This window comes from Ahaetulla prasina, chromosome 15 (assembly GCF_028640845.1).
Source record: "Ahaetulla prasina isolate Xishuangbanna chromosome 15, ASM2864084v1, whole genome shotgun sequence".
NCBI lineage: Eukaryota > Metazoa > Chordata > Lepidosauria > Squamata > Colubridae > Ahaetulla > Ahaetulla prasina.
In genome coordinates, this window is record NC_080553.1 from 15,133,975 (window position 1) to 15,153,628 (window position 19,654).

Genomic DNA, 19,654 nt, shown 5'->3' on the forward strand with positions numbered 1-19,654 from the left:
GCTCTTGACAATTCTTTGGAAGGAAAATGCCGCTTTGTACCCTGTTGCTGGCTGGGCCAGGAAGTTTCTCCCAACACTTAAAACAGAGCCAAGATTGGTGGCATACATCTGTCAAGCTTACCCATCGAGGCGTTTATCTGAAGCATTGACTGGCAGAGCGCGACTAACAACTCAAGAGTTGTGCCCTAAAAACTTCCCAAAAATCTATCCGTCCCCAAGAAGAGATTGTATATCAATGGTGCTGTTGTCTATAAGTTCATTTATTTAAATGCTATTAAAATTCTGGCCAAGTCTCAGTCATGCCCAAATATGAGATACGTGAACATCTTTCCTCTAAATATTAAGGTAAGCGTTCTTTTGGAACAATTATATAATGGTTCTGTGCCATTTCTTGGGGCAACCTAGCCACACTGCGGTTCAAATCATTTAGTATTTTATCATAATAATAATACTTTCATACAGTTGGTCAGTTTGGTCTGGGGGTTAAAGGCTAGAAAGCAAGAGACCAAGAGTTCAAGTCCTACCCTAGGTACAAAAGCCAGCTGGGTGACTTTGGACCAATCACCAGGAGACTGTGAGTTCTAGTCCTGTTTTAGCCATGAAAGCCAGCCGGGTGACTTTGGACCAATCATCAGGAGACGGTGAGTTCTAGTTCCATCTTAGCCATGAGAGCCGGCTGGGTGACTTTGGACCAATGTCAGTTGTGATCCATTGTGATCCTATGTTGAGGATTACCTATAATAATTTGCCCTTATTACAGTTCTTGGCTGAAATATGGCTGTCTGCTATTTGTACGATGGATGGACAGCATCTGTAGAGAAGAAATGGGAATTTTTCTACCTATTCAATTTGCAAATAAGGGTTCAGTTTGCATTGGGATTGAGAATAAGTGGCGCCCGGACATTCCATTCCCAAGCTCCTAGACTGGTTTGTTGCCATCATGGGAATTTATCTCCTGTTAATTGAGGAAGTTGCGTTGTCTCCTTTGACCACATCTGTCTCACCTGCATCGGTGGCGAAACACACAACTAATTCTACGATTTATAAGGGACAGTGGGAAGTTGTTGCTACATCTGGTATTTGCAACTTGAGGTGGCACCCAATCTTATGGCAAGGTCAGGCCTGGCAACACACATAGCAAAACGGACACGCATGGCTTCATAAATAGCGAGGTAGAGATTTAGAACAGCTAGCAAGCCTTTATTGGCCTATGTCCATGATGGCGAACTTATGGCACGCGTCGCCCCAGCTCAGCTTCACCGCACATGTGTGCGTGCCTCCCGCCAGCTGGTCTTCGGGGCTCTGCCACACATGTGCAGCGGGTGGGGCGAGGCATTGCATTCTTCCCTCCCCGCAGCACGCCCTACCTTTCTACTCTATTTCTGCCGCCTGCACCAACCTGGAAGCCAAAAGGGACATAGGGGCGCTGCGCGAGCTTCCCCCTAGCCACATTTTGGTCCTGGAAATCTCCTGCACCAACCTGGAAGCCAAAACGGGGCGGGGGTTCGTGCGTGGGGGGTGGGGGGCAAATGTGTGGACCCTCCGGTCCGTGAAAAAATCTCTCTCCACAGAACTGGTCTCTGGTGCCCCAAAGTTTGGGGGCTGCTGTCTTACAGCACAAAATGATAAGAGAGAATGGTTGTGGTCTGCTCAAAACTTTCTCAACACTCCACATACCCTCAACGTTCCAAATGTCCTCAACCATTTTCGGATTCCAGACATCCTGCTGAAGTTAGTAAGTTCTGAGAGGGCAGCCTTTTAAGGAACATGAAAAATAATAAAATAACAGAAGGTCAAGGGTCAGTTTTATGCCCTACAAGCTCCCATCATGTTTGCATTTTTGTACAATAGACTGAGCCAAGAAACTACACCAGTGACTATAGCAGATCAATGAAGACCTGAGCATGTCTACCACAATATCGTATGTGATGGACATGCTGGTAACCGGTGACATTTTCAACATTTAGCTGATTATCTTTAAACATTTTTGGCAGTTTTTCAGGAGGCATATGCCATCTATAAAACATTTTATATTGATTTTCCTTATATGCAGTGCACATTGTTAATTTGCAGTTCCCCTCCCATAACTGTTGCCATTTATCTAGATCTCTTGAGTATCCAAAATTTTTGGCCCATGCTATCATTGTTTCCTTTGAATCAAGAAGAGGGCCGTGAAAATATTTACAGACCCCTCGCATCCTGGACATAAACTGTTTCAACTACTACCCTCAAAACGACGCTATAGAGCACTGCACACCAGAACAACTAGACACAAGAACAGTTTTTTCCCGAAGGCCATCACTCTGCTAAACAAATAATTCCCTCAACACTGTCAAACTATTTACTGAATCTGCACTACTATTAATCTTCTCATAGTTCCCATCACCAATCTCTTTCCATTTATGACTGTATGACTATAACTTGTTGCTGGCAATCCTTATGATTTATATTGATATATTGACCATCAATTGTGTTGTAAATGTTGTACCTTGATGAACATATCTTTTCTTTTATGTACACTGAGAGCATATGCACCAAGACAAATTCCTTGTGTGTCCAATCACACTTGGCCAATAAAAATTCTATTTTATTCTATTTATTCTATTCTTTACTTGTTCATCTTCTAACTCAATACCCAATGAAAAGTTATAGATTTTTAAAATTAATTTATTCTCTGTTCCCGTGAGTATCCTGTCCAGCTCTGCCTTTTCTAAGTAAAAACCATATAATTTAGCATTTTTTTCATATCTTGTTTGTATTTGTGTATACATGTTCCAATCTATTTTTTTTTTAAATTTGCATTTATATCCCGCCCTTCTCCGAAGACTCAGGGTGGCTTACACTACGTTAATTCAATCCCCTAGAACCAGAGGATTACTTGAAATTGAAAATTAAACCAGCCATCTCCACACTGGTATCCGTATGTCTTATTGAGATAATTAGATGGGAAATTGGAAATGGGGAAATTGTAATTAGAAATGTCTAGCAAGCAGCTTGAATTAAAGAAAAACCAAGCCAGCAGAGTGAGCAAGTTTAGCCAGAGATGTTCTTAAAGGAGAGGACGCATAAAACTCCAACACGTACAATTCCTGTGCGGAATTTACTTTTGATGCTGCCCAAAGATAAATAAAGTGTTGAAATGAGTGAACCTGCCTTTCTGGTTTGGGGACTGTTTAGTCATAAATTTAAAAGTGTGTTTTAAATACGGGAGATAGAAACATTATTTTTCCCTCTGTAACTTTGTTTTTTTATCACATTGTTTTGTTACAAAGAGGAGATTATTTGGAAAGATGGTTTGAGGTAGCTCAACTAATGGAGAATGCTATTTATTATATAATTAGTACTCCCGTATGTGCATGTATTTGTAATATTTACATACATGGATATAGTATGTAGATCGATTGATCTGTCCTTATAAATGTACATGTACATCAGGGGTGAAATCCAGCAGGTTCTGACAGGTTCTGGAGAACCGGTAGTGGAAATTTTGAGTAGTTTGGAGAACCAGCAAATACCACCTCTGGCTGGCCCCAGAGTGGGGAGGGAATGGAGATTTTGCAATATCCTTCCCTTGGAGTGGGGAGGGAATGGAGATTTTGCAGTATCCTTCCCTCAGAAGTGGGGAGGGAATGGGGATTTTGCAATATCTTTCCCCTGGAGTGGGTTTGGAATGGAGATTTTGCAATATTCTTCCCCTGGAGTGGAGACGGAATGGGGATTTTGCAGTACCCTTCCCCTGCCACGCCCACCAAGCCACACCACACCCACCAAGCCACGCCCACAGAACCGGTAGTAAAAAATTCGGATCTCACCACTGATCTAAATACAATATACAACATACAAGAATAAAATATTATAATTAGAATTATTATATATTATGTAACGCTGTATGTAGAAATGCATTCCGTATAGATATGACTATAAAGAACAGAGGTTTGATATAAACTCCCAGGATCTCACCTGTATTCTTAGGTAGTCTATTGCCCTCCCAATTCCTATTCCTTTAATTTAAAGGGGAAAAAAACAACACATAGATTTGTTTTTCTTTTGCCTTTAAATTTTGTATTGTTTTTCGCTTTTAATTTTGAAAAGGGAAAAGAGGACTGCCTCGTCACTGACGCATCGAGAAACTTAAGAAAGGCTGGGGACAATGGGTCTTGTAGTCCCAACCTCCATTCTTCCCCAAACCCACCAGGAAAAAGGGCTAGGAAGAACCTCAGCCCTGGCCACTAATAATAATCATGACTGAATAAAAAGGAGAATATTTTTAGAATAGAATAGAGCTGGAAAAGGGACCTTGGAGGTCATCTAGTCCAGCCCCCTGCTCAAGCAGGAAAACATATACCATTTCAGTAAAATAATAATAATAATAATAATAATAATAATAATAATAATAATAATAATAATAATAATATAATAATAAATAGTTAATAATGATAATAAATCCGTATCAACCATTAGCACCAGTCAATGGCATTTGCGATGCATTTTGGAATGTTCAGTTGACTGTTTCATATTTAATGAATAAAGTATATAATAAACAATTAAAATAAATATAAAAATAAGTTATTACTAATATAATAACTTATTATATATTATATATATAATATATATATATAATAAGTTATTATATTAGTAATATAGTTACTAATATATTATATATTATATAATATTATAGTTATTATAACAATAACTATAACAACATCATAAAATAGGCCCGGAAAAAAAATCTCCCCCGTAACTAAGCAACCAAGGGCGCCTCGCAACGGACTGACGGCCTTCTCGACCCGGAAGTGCTTTTCCCAGCACCGGAAGTGAGAGGGCGACAGGACGTTATCACCGAGGCGGTTGCCAGGTAATTGCGGGGTGTTTCTCGAATGCCCCGGCAGGAAGGAAGAGAACCGGTGGTGGAAATTTTGAGTAGTTTGGAGAACCAGCAAATACCACCTCTGGCTGGCCCCAGAGTGGGGAGGGAATGGAGATTTTGCAATATCCTTCCCTTGGAGTGGGGAGGGAATGGAGATTTTGCAGTATCCTTCCCTCAGAAGTGGGGAGGGAATGGGGATTTTGCAATATCTTTCCCCTGGAGTGGGTTTGGAATGGAGATTTTGCAATATTCTTCCCCTGGAGTGGAGACGGAATGGGGATTTTGCAGTACCCTTCCCCTGCCACGCCCACCAAGCCACACCACACCCACCAAGCCACGCCCACAGAACCGGTAGTAAAAAATTCGGATCTCACCACTGATCTAAATACAATATACAACATACAAGAATAAAATATTATAATTAGAATTATTATATATTATGTAACGCTGTATGTAGAAATGCATTCCGTATAGATATGACTATAAAGAACAGAGGTTTGATATAAACTCCCAGGATCTCACCTGTATTCTTAGGTAGTCTATTGCCCTCCCAATTCCTATTCCTTTAATTTAAAGGGGAAAAAAACAACACATAGATTTGTTTTTCTTTTGCCTTTAAATTTTGTATTGTTTTTCGCTTTTAATTTTGAAAAGGGAAAAGAGGACTGCCTCGTCACTGACGCATCGAGAAACTTAAGAAAGGCTGGGGACAATGGGTCTTGTAGTCCCAACCTCCATTCTTCCCCAAACCCACCAGGAAAAAGGGCTAGGAAGAACCTCAGCCCTGGCCACTAATAATAATCATGACTGAATAAAAAGGAGAATATTTTTAGAATAGAATAGAGCTGGAAAAGGGACCTTGGAGGTCATCTAGTCCAGCCCCCTGCTCAAGCAGGAAAACATATACCATTTCAGTAAAATAATAATAATAATAATAATAATAATAATAATAATAATAATAATAATAATAATAATATAATAATAAATAGTTAATAATGATAATAAATCCGTATCAACCATTAGCACCAGTCAATGGCATTTGCGATGCATTTTGGAATGTTCAGTTGACTGTTTCATATTTAATGAATAAAGTATATAATAAACAATTAAAATAAATATAAAAATAAGTTATTACTAATATAATAACTTATTATATATTATATATATAATATATATATATAATAAGTTATTATATTAGTAATATAGTTACTAATATATTATATATTATATAATATTATAGTTATTATAACAATAACTATAACAACATCATAAAATAGGCCCGGAAAAAAAATCTCCCCCGTAACTAAGCAACCAAGGGCGCCTCGCAACGGACTGACGGCCTTCTCGACCCGGAAGTGCTTTTCCCAGCACCGGAAGTGAGAGGGCGACAGGACGTTATCACCGAGGCGGTTGCCAGGTAATTGCGGGGTGTTTCTCGAATGCCCCGGCAGGAAGGAAGAGAACCGGTGAAAAAAAACTAAAGGGCTCCGGAGGGCCTTGGTGGCGCGGCCAGCATATCCGCCTCCCTCTCTCTCTCTCTCTCTCTCTCTCTCCCGGGCCCGCCTTCCATGATTCCGGACTCGGCCTGGAGTAAAAATAGACGAGGTTGGAGGCAGAAGACCCGGATGTAGGGCGGGGCCTGCTGTGACGCGACGTGGCGGAGCTGCCCGAACGGTGCGCGGTGACGTCACGGCTCTAGAAGGGGATTGGTTGGCTGCGGGGGAGGGCGTGGTCCGGGCGGAGCTAACAGGCAGTTGTGGGTGGGGCTGGAGAATGCCAGCTGGCGCTTCCTTCATCCGCCTTGCAGGGTTGTTGTGTAGCGGAGACCTGTTGGAGAGGTGACGTGGTTTACTGGGGAAGCCGGGGGTGAGGGGGGGAATTTTGAAATTATGAACTTTTGAAGGGCAGTTAAAGAGGCTTCCTTGGACTACAGTTCCCATGAATGAATGAAGGCAGATTTGAACTGCCGGCAGTGGGCAGAGTTAGCCTGCAATACTATATTCTAAGCACTGGGAGGGACGGAAGGAAGGAAGGAAAATAGCAATACTATTTAGACTTATATACCGCTTAAAAGTGCTTTCCAGCCCTCTCTGAGCGGGTTACAGACTCGGCCTCTTGCAAACCCCAACCATGTGGCTCCTCATTTTACGACCTCCTTTGCCACGTTTGTTAAGCAAATCCCTCCGGTCGTTGAAATTAGCCACACGGTTGTTAAGTGAATCCGGCTTCCCCCATTGACTTGATTGGCCGGAAGGGCGCCGAAGGGGATCGATCACGTGACCCCTGGGACACGTGGTGTCGTGTCCCACCCCCACCCCCACTCCGACGGACAAGTCAAGGAAGTCCGTACAGACTTGGCAACGAAGCCTTTGCAGCTCGCCAAGTTCCTTCGAGGTTTATCGGGGGAGGCAGGAATCCAAGTTGTGACTTCAGCGATAGGGTCCGGTATCAGCAAACTCGATAAGACTTTGCTTGACTCAAGGTTGGAATGCCAAAAGCAGGTCCTTTATATAGGCTGTGGGGTGTGGCTCCATGACTCAGCATTTATCCAGGCCTGCCTCACCCCTCCTTCTGCTGGCGTCGCCTCTCAGATCTCTGGAAGCGAGGGTCCTCCCACTTTGAATTGTCTTCAGCTGGATCTGCTGGCAGCTTCTGGGAAAGGGAGGGGTCAGAAGGAGCAGGCCTGGGTAATTCCACCACCTGGCTGGCTTCCTGCTCTGAAGGCTGAGCCAAAGGAACACACGCTGTATGAGTGAGATTTATCGGGCTTGTCCTTCCACTCCTGGAATCGTCTCTGGGCATGGGGCCAGGGTCGGGGGGCTGGAGGCATGACAGGCCGTTCATCTTCATTATCAGACTCAGAGTCTGATAAAAGGCCCGGTTGGAGACAGGAGGGGCCCGGCTGAGGAGAGGAGGGAGGACGAGTCACAACACATGGCCAGCAGTGTTCATAAATGTGAGTCGTGACCACGGGGATGCTGCAACGGTCGTAAGTGGGGGAAATGGTCGTTCTGGGAGTTGAAGCCCACACATCTTCAAAGCTCCGTCTCTCTCTCTCTCTCTCTGTATGTATATGTACATACACACACACACACAAATATATACACACACACTATACTATACCCATGATGGCAAACCCCAGTTTAGCTCCGCCATGCATGCGCGCGCCCCTCCCACCGGCCAGCTGTTTTGGAGTCTCTGCCGTGCATGCACAAGGGGTGGGTTGTATGTGTAAGGGGGGGTCGCGCGCATGCGCAGGGAGGGGTGGGTTGCACACGGGGAATCATACATACATGCCGAGGGGGTTGCATGCGGGGGGTCGCTTGCAAATGCGCAGGGAGTTGCGGGGCTTGCGCATGCACGCGAGGGGCTGGGTGCAAGTGGGGGTTTCATGTGCATGTGCGGGGCAGGGCGCATGGGCTCACGTATTGCGTTATGGGTCCGTGCGCATGCACGCTTTAGGCACTCAGTCTCGAAAAGGTTAGCCATCACTGCACTATATTATACTAATACCATACTAATATTATACTATACTTATACTATACTAATACAGTATTTATAGCTATGCTATGCTGTAATTTGCTCTAAAAGGGACTTGGTGGCTTAGTGGCTAAGACACTGAGCTTGTCGATTGAAAGGTTGGCAGTTCAGCAGTTCGAAACCCTAGTGCTGCCGCGTCATGGGGTGAGCTCCCGTGACTTGTCCCAGCTTCTGCCAACCTAGCAGTTCGAAAGCAGATAAAAAAAAAATGCAAGTAGAAAAATAGGGAACACCTTTGGTGGGAAGGGAACAGCGTTCCGTGCGCCTTTGGCGTTGAGTCCTACCGGCCACCTGACCACGGAGACGTCTTTGGACAGCGCTGGCTCTTCGGCTTTGAAACGGAGATGAGCACCACCCCCTAGAGTCGGGAACGACTAGCACATATGTGCGAGGGGACCCTTTACCTTTACCTTTTAGTTTGCTCTACTTTGCTCTGCTCTGCTCTACTGTGGTGGTTGACCTTCTGCTCTGTAAGCTTCGTGCCAAAAAAATCCTTGAGAATTTTATTTTTCTCTCACATTCTTTGTTTGCACGAAAACACTTTGGAGTCTCTAGGTGTGGTTCCCATCCTGGGGATCAACATGGGGTTTGGGTTGTGAATTCCTGAAGCGCTTCCTGATGTGATCTTGTGCGTATCTGTCTTTTCAGGTGAAAAGAGCCCGGAACCATGCCAGCTTTGCCTCTGGATGAACTCCAGTTTACGGAGAAAGATTTACTGACGGGGAAGATAAAAACTTTACCAGCGCTGGTAAGCAGAGTTTAAAAGCCGTTGTTCGGCCGTTCGGTAGCTTCTAACTATTGGGCCTCTTTGCGATTAAAAACCATCTCACAGTGGATAATAATAATAATAATAATATAAGAGTTGGAAGGGACCTTGGAGGTTTTCTAGTCCAACCCCCTGCCCAGGCAGGAAACCCTACACCATTTCAAGACAAATGGCTATCCAACATTTTCTTAATAATTTCCAGTGTTGGAGCATTCACAACTTCTGCAGGCAAGTCGTTCCACTTATTAATTGTTCTAACTGTCAGGAAATTTCTCCTTAGTTCTAAGTTGCTTCTTTCCTTGATCAGTTTCCACCCATTGCTTCTTGTTCTACCCTCAGGTGCATTGGAGAATAGTTTGACTCCCTCTTCTTTGTGGCAACCCCTGAGATATTGGAAGACTGCTATCATGTCTCCCCTGGTCCTTCTTTTGATGAAATGAAAGTGGGGTGGGTGCGATCCTCTTAATAATGCTCCCTTTCTCTTTTTATTTCCATTAGCTGATTTTTTAAAAACTTTCAACAAATTGCTTTTTAGATCTAGTTTATGGCTTAGTGCGGCTGTCACAAACCTTGACATTACAGCTCTCAGAATCCCCCAGTCAACAAGTCCCCCTCTAAATGAAGAATTCAAAAAAAATTGTAATCTCGCCCATCGAGCGCAGTGTTTTCTCAACCTTGGCGACTTCGAGATAGGTGGACTTCAACTCCCAGAATTCCCCAGTTGGCAGGGATGCAGTGGCTCAGGGGCTAGGACGTTGAGCTTGTCGATTGAAAGATTGGCAGCTCGGCGGTTCGAATCCCTGGTGCTGCCGTGTAACGGGGTGAGCTCCCGTGACTTGTCCCAGATTCTGCCAACCTAGCAGTTTCGAAAGCACCTAAAAATGCAAGTAGAAAAATAGGGATTACCTTTGGTGGGGAGGTAACAGCGTTCCGTGCGCCTTTGGCGTTGAGTCATGCCGGCCACATGACCACGGAGACGTCTTCGGACACCGCCGGCTCTTTGGCTTTGAAACGGAGATGAGCAGCGCCCCCTAGAGTTGGGAACAACTAGCACCTATGTGCGAGGGGAACCTTTACCTTTAAGAGTGCTTGAAGGGCGCAGCGATCCTTTTAGATTGTGAGTTGTGTATTTTTTAGGGGACTTTGAATGTGTGGAACCAGCCCTCCTGCAAGTTATATATGGAAATCCAGACCAGGAACAGGATTATTATTATTATTTATTGGATTTATAAACCGCCCTTCTCCCGAAGGATAGTAAGGTTAGTTGCTGACAGCGTGTGGAAGTCAGGTATTTTGGCCCAAAAATGATGCCAAAGAAGTAAATCGGCAACGACTAGCACGTATGTGCGAGGGAACCTTTACCTTTAAGAGTGCTTGAAGGGCGCAGCGATCCTTTTAGATTGTGAGTTGTGTATTTTTTAGGGGACTTTGAATGTGTGGAACCAGCCCTCCTGCAAGTTATATATGGAAATCCAGACCAGGAACAGGATTATTATTATTATTTATTGGATTTATAAACCGCCCTTCTCCCGAAGGATAGTAAGGTTAGTTGCTGACAGCGTGTGGAAGTCAGGTATTTTGGCCCAAAAATGATGCCAAAGAAGTAAATCGGCAACGACTAGCACGTATGTGCGAGGGGAACCTTTACCTTTACCTTTTTAAATGGACAAAAGGTTGACTGACCATGTTGTGCCAGCCCACAGGCGGTCCTCGCGTTACGACCAGCAAATTGCACCCGAACCACTTGCCAAGGGTCTGAAATTTGATCACGTGACCGTTGGAGATGCTGCCATGGTCGTTTAGGCTTGAGGGGTCTTAAAGTCTAGGTCTGCAGTTTCAGAAATGGATAAGAATCTTTTGTCACTTCGCTTTCTTCCGCTTAAGTATTTATGGCGAGCCTGCCCTCCTAGTCTCTTGAGCTCTTCCTTTATCAACATTTCTTTAATCCAAAGATGCCCCCACGTTAAGTGTCGAGCAGGAGTTAAAGGATCAGAAAGCGATGCTGAGCCCATCGGTTCTATCTTCCTCTTCTTGCAAGGGTTCAGACTGAGCCCCTCCTGGACAGACAGTGGCTCGTCTCTTCTTTGTGGCAGCCCCTCAAATATTTGTCTGAAATGGAATTTCAGGGGAGGGGAATTGGGGGGTTGAGGGTAGAGATGGAGTGATGGTTAATGTACAGGGATTATTGAAGATGTATAAATATAATTAATGTAGGGTCGGGTCTGCCCAGTTACCATTTTAGAATGGTGGGGAGGGAGAAAAGAGGAGAGAGTAGGAGGTAGGAAAGAGGAGAAGAGGAAGGAAGAGGGGTAGAAGAGGGAGAAGGAAGGTGGAGGGTGGAGGGAGGAGCGGATGTAGATAAGAGAAGGAGAGGAAGGTCTGGAAAGTAAAAGAAGGTAGAAGAGGGAAGAGTGTTAAAAAGGGGGGTGGTGACCGGGCAAGCCCGACTAATTGTATATAACTGTACATTGGATGAATTGTTTGATATGATTGTAAAAATAAAACTTATTTTATGAAAAAAAAATATTTGTCTGAAATGGTATAGAATCTCCTGCTCGAGCAGGGGGGTTAGACTAAATGACCTCTAAGGTCCCTTCCAACTCTTGTTATTCTGTTACATAAATAGCCATCCACTTTGCTCCTCTTTAAAGGTAAAGGTTCCCCTCGCACATACGTGCTAGCCGTTCCCGACTCTAGGGGGCGGTGCTCATCTCCGTTTCAAAGCCGAAGAGCCAGCGCTGTCCGAAGACGTCTCCGTGGTCATGTGGCCGGCACGACTCAACGCCAAAGGCGCCCGGAACGCCGTTCCCTTCCCACCAAAGGCGGTCCCTATTTTTTCTACTTGCATTTTTTACGTGCTTTCGAAACTGCTAGGTTGGCAGAAGCCGGGACAAGTCACGGGAGCTCACCCCCGTTACACGGCAGCACTAGGGATTCGAACCGCCGAGCTGCCGACCTTTCGATCGACAAGCTCAACGTCCTAGCCCCTGAGCCACCTTAGCCATGTTTTTTTTGTTTTTTGTTTTTTTAAAAAAATAAAACAGGACAAGACAAGCTGCAGAGCATCCTCCTCTCTGGCTCTGATGTACATTTATGCTGGATGAGGCGCAGGAAAAACTGAAGCCCTACTCACAAACCTGGAAAACACTCCGGCGTCTCGCCGAAGTTGTTTTTCAGGCTGCGAGACTGAAGAGCCCATTGATTTAAACGGCAATTATTACGTTCTGTTGACTCTCTCCGAGGCTTCAGCAAGGGGCTCTCCCAACCTGTCTCGGAGGCTGCCATAAATCGGGGGGGGCAGCTGCCAAGACCATTTGAGCAGAAGCCACTGCAGTCAAGTTAATAAATATATACACAAATAGACATCTGTATTTCGAGGGCCAGGGATTTATAGTCCCCGCTGCCTGTTTATAAAACCACCATATAAGATGAGCCTTCGGTTTGCTTAGGTTTGAGCTGCGTTGCGGCATTCCTGGATATAAACATAGGTAGTCCTCGACTTACGGCCGCAATTGATCCCGACGTTTCTATTGTTTAAATGAGATGCTTTTTTAAGGGAGTTTTGCCCCCTATTACAGCCGTTCTCAATGCGGTCATTAAGTGAATCCGTCTTCGCTATTGACTTTGCTTGTCTGGAGATCACATGACTCCGGAGGTAGTCCTTGACTTTCGACCACAATTGATCCCGAAATTTCTGTTGTTAAATGAGACAAAGAGAGGAGGGGGTTAAGCTATTTTCCAAGGCACCTGAAAGCCAAACAAGGAACAATGGATGGGAACTGATCAAGGAGAGATTCAACCTGGAAATAAGGAGGAATTTTCTGACATTGAGAGCAATCAATCGATGGAACAGAAGTTGCCTTCAGAAGTTGTGGGAGCTTCATCACTGGAGGCTTTCAAGAAGAGCCATCTGTCGGAAACGGTGTAGGGTCTCCTGCTTGGGTGGGGGGTTGGACTAGATGACCTATCAGGTCCCTTCCAACTCTGTTAATCTGAATCTGTCTAAGATTATAAAAGGCCTGGAAACTAAAACATACGATGAACGGTTGCAGGAACTGGGCCTGGCTAGTCTAGTGAAGAGAAGGACCAGGGGAGACAGGATAGCAGTCTTCCAATATTTGAGGGGCTGCCACAGAGAGGAGGAAGGGGGTTCAAGCTGTTTTCCAAAGCACCTGAAAGCCAAACAAGGAATAACGGATGGAAACTGAACAAGGAGAGATTCAACCTGGAAATAAGGAGGAATTTTCTGACAGTGAGAACAATCCACCCATTGAACAGAGAAGTTGCCTTCGGAAGTTGTGGGAGCTTCATCCCTGGAGGCTTTCAAGAAGAGACTGGACTGCCACCTGTCAGGAATGGTGTGGGGGTCTCCTGCTTGGGCAGAGTTGGGGTTGGACTAGATGACCTACAAGGCCCCTTCCAGCTCTGTTAACCTGTCACCTTAAAAATGCTAATCAGCGGGGCCTTTGGGATGAGGCCGACAGGTAGGTGCGCCAGCGTCTCAAAAAAGACCAAACCCCAGTTTGCTAGTTAAAACACCCGGCTAAATTTTCCTGCAAACACGCAAACTTGCTTTCTCGGCGAAGATCGCGGGGAAAGCAAGACCAAGGCCGACCGTTTTGTCTTTTCAGCATCCCCGAAATAAAACCGACCGCTCTTTTGTGGTGTACAAGCCCCTCCCGAGCACCGAAGACCCAGCCCTGGTGGAGGAGTTTTCCGAACGAGCCAGGTTTATCGCGGGGGATCTGGATTGGCTCCTGGCTCTGCCTCACGATAAATTCTGGTGCCAGGTACTGTTTTTTTTGTCGGCGTTGTCGTTGCTGTTGTCGTAAATGAGAAAAGGGGGAAGGGAGAAGAGGATTTCCGGGGAGAACGCTAGAGGCAAGTGAACCAGTTGACGGAAGCAGGGAAACCCAGTGGAAGAAATGTCTCTCCCAGAGTTGCCGATGCTCCGTTATCATGAAAAGATTGGACATCCATTAGGTATCCTTGCCAGCCTTCCCTCTCCTGGTGGTGTCGTGTCCCACTCCTCCAATGACGGCCGGGTCAGGGAAATCCGAATCAGGTGTGCCTCTGCAGCTCTGCCAAAGTCCTAGCAAAGTCCTCAGGGCAGGCAGGAGACCAGAAAGTGACTTCAGCAAGTTATGTTAGACTTTGCCTGACTCAGAGAATGCCAGAAAGCAGGTCCTTTATATAGGACATGGGGTGTGGCTCCATGACTCAGCACTTATCCAAGCCTGCCCCTCCCTTCCTTCTGTTGCCTCTGCCTATCAAGTCTTCTGACGCGAGGGTCACTCCAGTCTGCAGCTGTTGGTAATTGACCTCCCTCAGGCTCACATGCTATGGAGAAGGGGGAGGGGTCTATTTGCTCCGTTTGCCTGGGCATGGAGCCAGAGCTGGGGGCTGGAGGTACTTCCTCCTCTTCAGCCTGTCTGGGCATGGAGCCAGGGCTGGGGCCGGGAGGCATACTAGGACATTCCTCAGCGTTCGGAAGCAGATAAGAAGGCCCCGGCTGCGGTGAAATCGGACGAGACACAACAGATGGTCTCTGGTAAGGCTGGAGTGTTTATAAGCCCCAGTTAGGCTAAGGTGACCTTTGGAGGGCATCCAGGTTGTGAAGCGAGCTATTAAGACTTTTTAGGATCAGAAAGGAGGATGTTTGTAGCGAGGGGTTGGCGCGAGGGGTCCTGGGTCTCTCTCTGAACTCGCTTGTTTTCTGGCAGACGTTTCATGACCCCACATTCCTCCTCTTCTTCCTTTCTGCAAACCCCACTCCCTTCTAGCACTGATGACATTACCCAGTTTGGCAATGAAATGTCTGCGAGAATACCACCAAGCTCAGAGAGCACCAAGTGAAGTGAAGAGCACTTCAGAGGATAATTAGAACCGCAGAAAAAATAATGGCTACCAACCTGCCTTCCATTGAGGACCTGTATACTGCACGAATCAAGAAGAGGGCCGTGAAAATATTTACAGACCCCTCGCATCCAGGACATAAACTGTTTCAACTCCTACCCTCAAAACGACGCTATAGAGCATTGCACACCAGAACAACTAGACACAAGAACAGTTTTTTCCCAAAGGCCATCACTCTGCTAAACAAATAATTCCCTCAACACTGTCAGACTATTTACTGAATCTGCACTACTATTGATCGTTTCATAGTTCCCATCACCAATCTCTTTCCACTTATGACTGCATGACTATAACTTGTTGCTGGCAATCCTTATGATTTATATTGGTATATTGACCATCAATTGTGTTGTAAATGTTGTACCTTGATGAACGTATCTTTTCTTTGATGTACACTGAGAGCATCTGCACCAAGACAAATTCCTTGTGTGTCCAATCACACTTGGCCAATAAAAATTCTATTCTATTCTATTCTATTCAAAGACCCCACAGTCATTGTCCTCCTCTCTTCCTGCTCCTCCCCGCTCCCTTCTAGCACTGATGATGTTACCCAGTTTGGTAATGAAACGTCTGCGAGCAAACAAGCCAACTCAGAGAGCACCAAGGACCCCACGGTCATCCTCCTCCCCCTCCTTTCTGCCCCACTCCCTTCTAAAACTGATGACGCTGCCCGGTTTGGTCATGAAACGTCTGCGAGCAAACAAGCCAATTCAAGAGAGCGCCCACGATCCCTTTTTAGGATAGTTAAGCAGTCTTTTGACAAAGGTCCCAGTCTAGTTTCTCATTGGTTGAAAGAATGGAAGAGAGAAGACCTCTGATGGGGGTGGCCTGGCAATTCCCCCCACCCCCTGCCCCTCCTCCCCGCCAGTCAATTAATTCGGAAGCATACACGAAGGGAGATTCAAGATGGAAACCTCACATGGCTAGTTTGTTGTCGTGTTTCTTCTCCCTGAACTAAATTCCCAGGAAGCCTTTGCTTTCTCCTGACAGGTCGTTTTCGACGAGACGCTCCAGAAATGCCTGGATTCGTACCTGCGCTACGCCCCCCGCAAATTCGACACCAGGACGGACCTCCCTGCTGAGGTGAAAGACCTGGAGAAGCACCTCCATCGGAGCGTTTTCCTCACCTTCCTCCGCATGTCCACCCACAAGGAATCCAAAGTAAATGCAGCTTTTCTTTCTTTTCCCCCCCGCCACCTATTTTTAAATAAAGTTTTTTATTTCTTTTCCATTAAAAAACAAACAAACATTTCATCTCTCTTTAAGCCAGAGGGTCTCCAACCTTGGCCGCTTTAAGACTTGTGGACTTCCTGTTGTGCCTCATCCTCCCTCCTCTCCTCAGCCGGCCCCTCCTGGGCCTGCTATCAGACTCTGAGTCTGATAATGAAGATGAACGGCCTGTCATGCCTCCAGCCCCCGACCCTGGCCCCATGCCCGGACAGGATGTCAGGAATGAACAAACAAACCTCACTCATACGGCGTGTGTTCCTTTGGCTCAGCCATCAGAGGAAGTCAGCCACGGATTGGAATTACTCGGGCCTACTCCTTCTGACCCCTCCCTTTCTCAAACAGCAGAAAACAATTCAAAGTGGGAGGATCCTCGCTTCCGGAGATCTGAGAGGCGATGCCAGCAGAAGGAAGGGAGGGGCAGGCCTGGATAAATGCTGAGTCACGGAGCCACACCCCACAGCCTATATAAAGGACCTGCTTTTGGCATTCCAACCTTGAGTCAAGCAAAGTCTCCTCTAGTTTGCTGAAGTCACAACTTGGACTCCTGCCTGCCCTGAGAAACCTCGGAGGAATTTGGCAAAGCTGCAGAGGCTTCGTTGCCACGCCTGATACGGACTTCCTAGACCCGGTCGTCAGAGCAAAAGCTGGCTGAGGAATCCTGGGAGTTGAAGTCCACAAGTCTTAAAGTGGCCAAGGTTGGAGACCCCTGCTTTAAGCAGTGTCTCGCCTGGGTACAAATATTTCTGTGCAACATCCTTCCGCAAATTACATACATCGAACAATTCCACCTTGTGTAACTCTTCATTTCCTTCCTAACGTATCTTCTAATGAAAATACAAAATACAATAATAACATTAAATAGGACTATTCTCATCATGCATACATTACCAATTGCCATTTTTATTCCTATCTCTATCTTAATGTATTTTCCGTTCTTCTTATTTTCTTCTTGCTTTATTTCCAATTTCCAATTTTTATTCTCTAACCGTTGGTAAAATGCTTCCCATCTCATATAATAATCAGTTTGTTCTTTCTCCTTAATTAAAGACATCTCGAAAGCATGCGACCTAGACATGTTTCTGTTGAGATAAGGGTGGGGTGGGGAGGAGAAAGAAGGGGTGAAGGCGGGGGTGAAATCTACTTACGTTCCCTACCGGTTCGGGAGTGCGCCCGCACATCATGTCCACACTTGGACCTTCTGCGCATGCGCAAACTCTTCTGCACATGTGCAGAGGGTAAAAAGCAAACATTTGGTGGTTGTTTCGCAAACATTGCTCAGGAGCAAACCTCACCCTCCCATGCACTGATGATGTTACCTAGTTGGGTAGTGAAACGTCGGCAAAGAAAACTGCCAGGTTCAGAGAGCACCAAGGACCACACAGTCATCATCGTCGTCGTCCTCCTCTTCCTCCTCCCCCTCCCCCTCCACAAACCCCACCCACCCTTGCACTGATGCTGTTACCTGGTTGGGTAAAAAAACGTCTGCAAAGAATACCAGCAGGTTCAGAGAGCGGTTCAACTTCGAGCTACAAATATTCTCTTCTATTGCTAACATAGTGTAAGCCTCCCTGAGTCTTCGGAGAAGGGCGGGATATAAATGCAAAAAAATAAAAATAAAAATAGACGTTGCTCTTCACTGATCGCTACACTAGAGACCATTTTTTGGCAGCTGTCGATAAATGTCTTCCAATCTCTCCCTTCCCTTCCCTCCCCTCCCCCCCCTTCCCCCGCACTTCCTTTCTCCTGCAGGATCATTTCATTACACCGTCGGTATTTGGAGAGGTCCTTTACAATAACTTCTTATTCGACATCCCCAAGATCTTGGATCTGTGCGTCCTGTTTGGAAAAGGCAACGGCACCTTGCTCCAGAAGATGATTGGTTAGTTCACAGGATGGGGGAAGATAAGGGCGAAAGACTACGGGAGGGGGAGCGTCTCTTCAAACAGGCCTCATCTATCTGAAAGATACTAGATGTATTTTTTTAAAAACCTCCCCTTGTTTATCAAATAAGGGGCCACAGTGGCTCAGCGGCTAAGACGCTGAGCTTGCTGATCGAAAGGTCGGCAGTTCAGCGGTTCGAATCCCTCGCACCGCGTAACGGGGTGAGCTCCTGTGACTTGTCCCAGCTTCTGCCAACCTAGCAGTTCGAAAGCAGGTAAAAAATGCAAGTAGAAAAATAGGGACCACCTTTGGTGGGAAGGGAACAGCGTTCCAGGCGCCTTTGGTGGTTGAGTCATACCCAGAAGCTTCTTCAGCTCTCTGAGAGGTTATCCTTCTACGGGATATGTATTCGGTCTTCCTTGTTTCCATGAAACCATTTCAGGTCGCAGCTAACGTGGAACCTTTGAACATTTAACTAGCCTTCTCTCTCTCTCTTTCTCTTTCTCTCTGTCTCTGTCTCTGTCTCTCTCCCTCCCTCCCTCCCTCTCTCTCTCTCTCTCTCTCTCCTTTGCTTCTCTGCCCTGTCCTCAGGAAACATCTTCACCCAACAGTCAAGTTACTTCAGTGATTTGGATGAAACCATGCCCACAATTCTTCAGGTTGGTTTGGAGATATTTGAGAGTTACTCAGAGACAATATATAATACCTGTTGTTGGTTGTTGTTGTTGTTGTTGTTGTTGGTTGTTGTTGTTGTTCTTCTTCTTCTTCTCCTCCTCCTCCTCCTCCTCCTCTTCTTCTTCCTCTTCTTCCTCCTCCTCCTCCTTCTTTCTCCTCCTCCTCTTCTTCATCTTTTTCCTCCTCCTCCTTCCTCCTCCTTCCTCCTCCTCCTCACTTCTCCTCCTCCTGGTCCTCCTCCTCCTCTTCGTCCTCCTCCTCGTCGTCCTCTTCTTCTTCCTCCTCCTCCTCCCCCCACCAGAATATAGAATAACAAAGTTAGAAGATCTACGGAATAACAGAGTTGGAAGGTTTTCTTCCAACCTCCTCCTCGGAGATCTTCTAGTCCATCTTCCTGCTCAGGCAGGAGACCCTATACCATTATTATTCCTCCTCCTCTTCCTCCTCCTCCTCTTCTTTTCTTCCTCCTCCTCCTCCTCCTCCTCCTCCTCCTCCTCCTCCTCCTCCTCCCACTGATGATGTTACCTAGTTGGGTCATGAAATGCCTGCAAGAAAAGAGCCAAGCTCAGAGAGCACCGAGGACCCCACAGTTCAACCCTCAATACGCTCTACTGCAGATATTCTCTTCATTCATTATCCGCCTGTCCTTTGCCTTCCAGGTTTTCAGCAATATCCTGCGTGCCTGTGGCTTGCAAGGTGAAGAGGCTTCAGCCAGTCCACAGAAGCTGGAGGAAAGGGTCAGGATGACTCCAAAGGGGCTACCTTTGCAGGTGAGGACCGTC

The 19,654-nt window shown here is 46.0% G+C and overlaps 1 protein-coding gene across 1 annotated transcript in view; it reads left to right on the forward strand.

Moving 5' to 3' along the window:
* The first annotated feature begins 6,177 nt into the window (after nt 1-6,177).
* ASCC2 (activating signal cointegrator 1 complex subunit 2) overlaps nt 6,178-19,654 on the forward strand; it is a 28,019-nt gene continuing 14,542 nt past the window's right edge. The window contains exons 1-7 of the mRNA XM_058158517.1: nt 6,178-6,541; nt 9,056-9,155; nt 13,805-13,963; nt 16,077-16,247; nt 18,066-18,195; nt 18,789-18,856; nt 19,532-19,642. Of these exons, the coding sequence (XP_058014500.1) occupies nt 9,075-9,155; nt 13,805-13,963; nt 16,077-16,247; nt 18,066-18,195; nt 18,789-18,856; nt 19,532-19,642 (720 nt within the window). The 5' untranslated portion in view covers nt 6,178-6,541; nt 9,056-9,074. The remainder of the gene's footprint in view (nt 6,542-9,055; nt 9,156-13,804; nt 13,964-16,076; nt 16,248-18,065; nt 18,196-18,788; nt 18,857-19,531; nt 19,643-19,654) is intronic.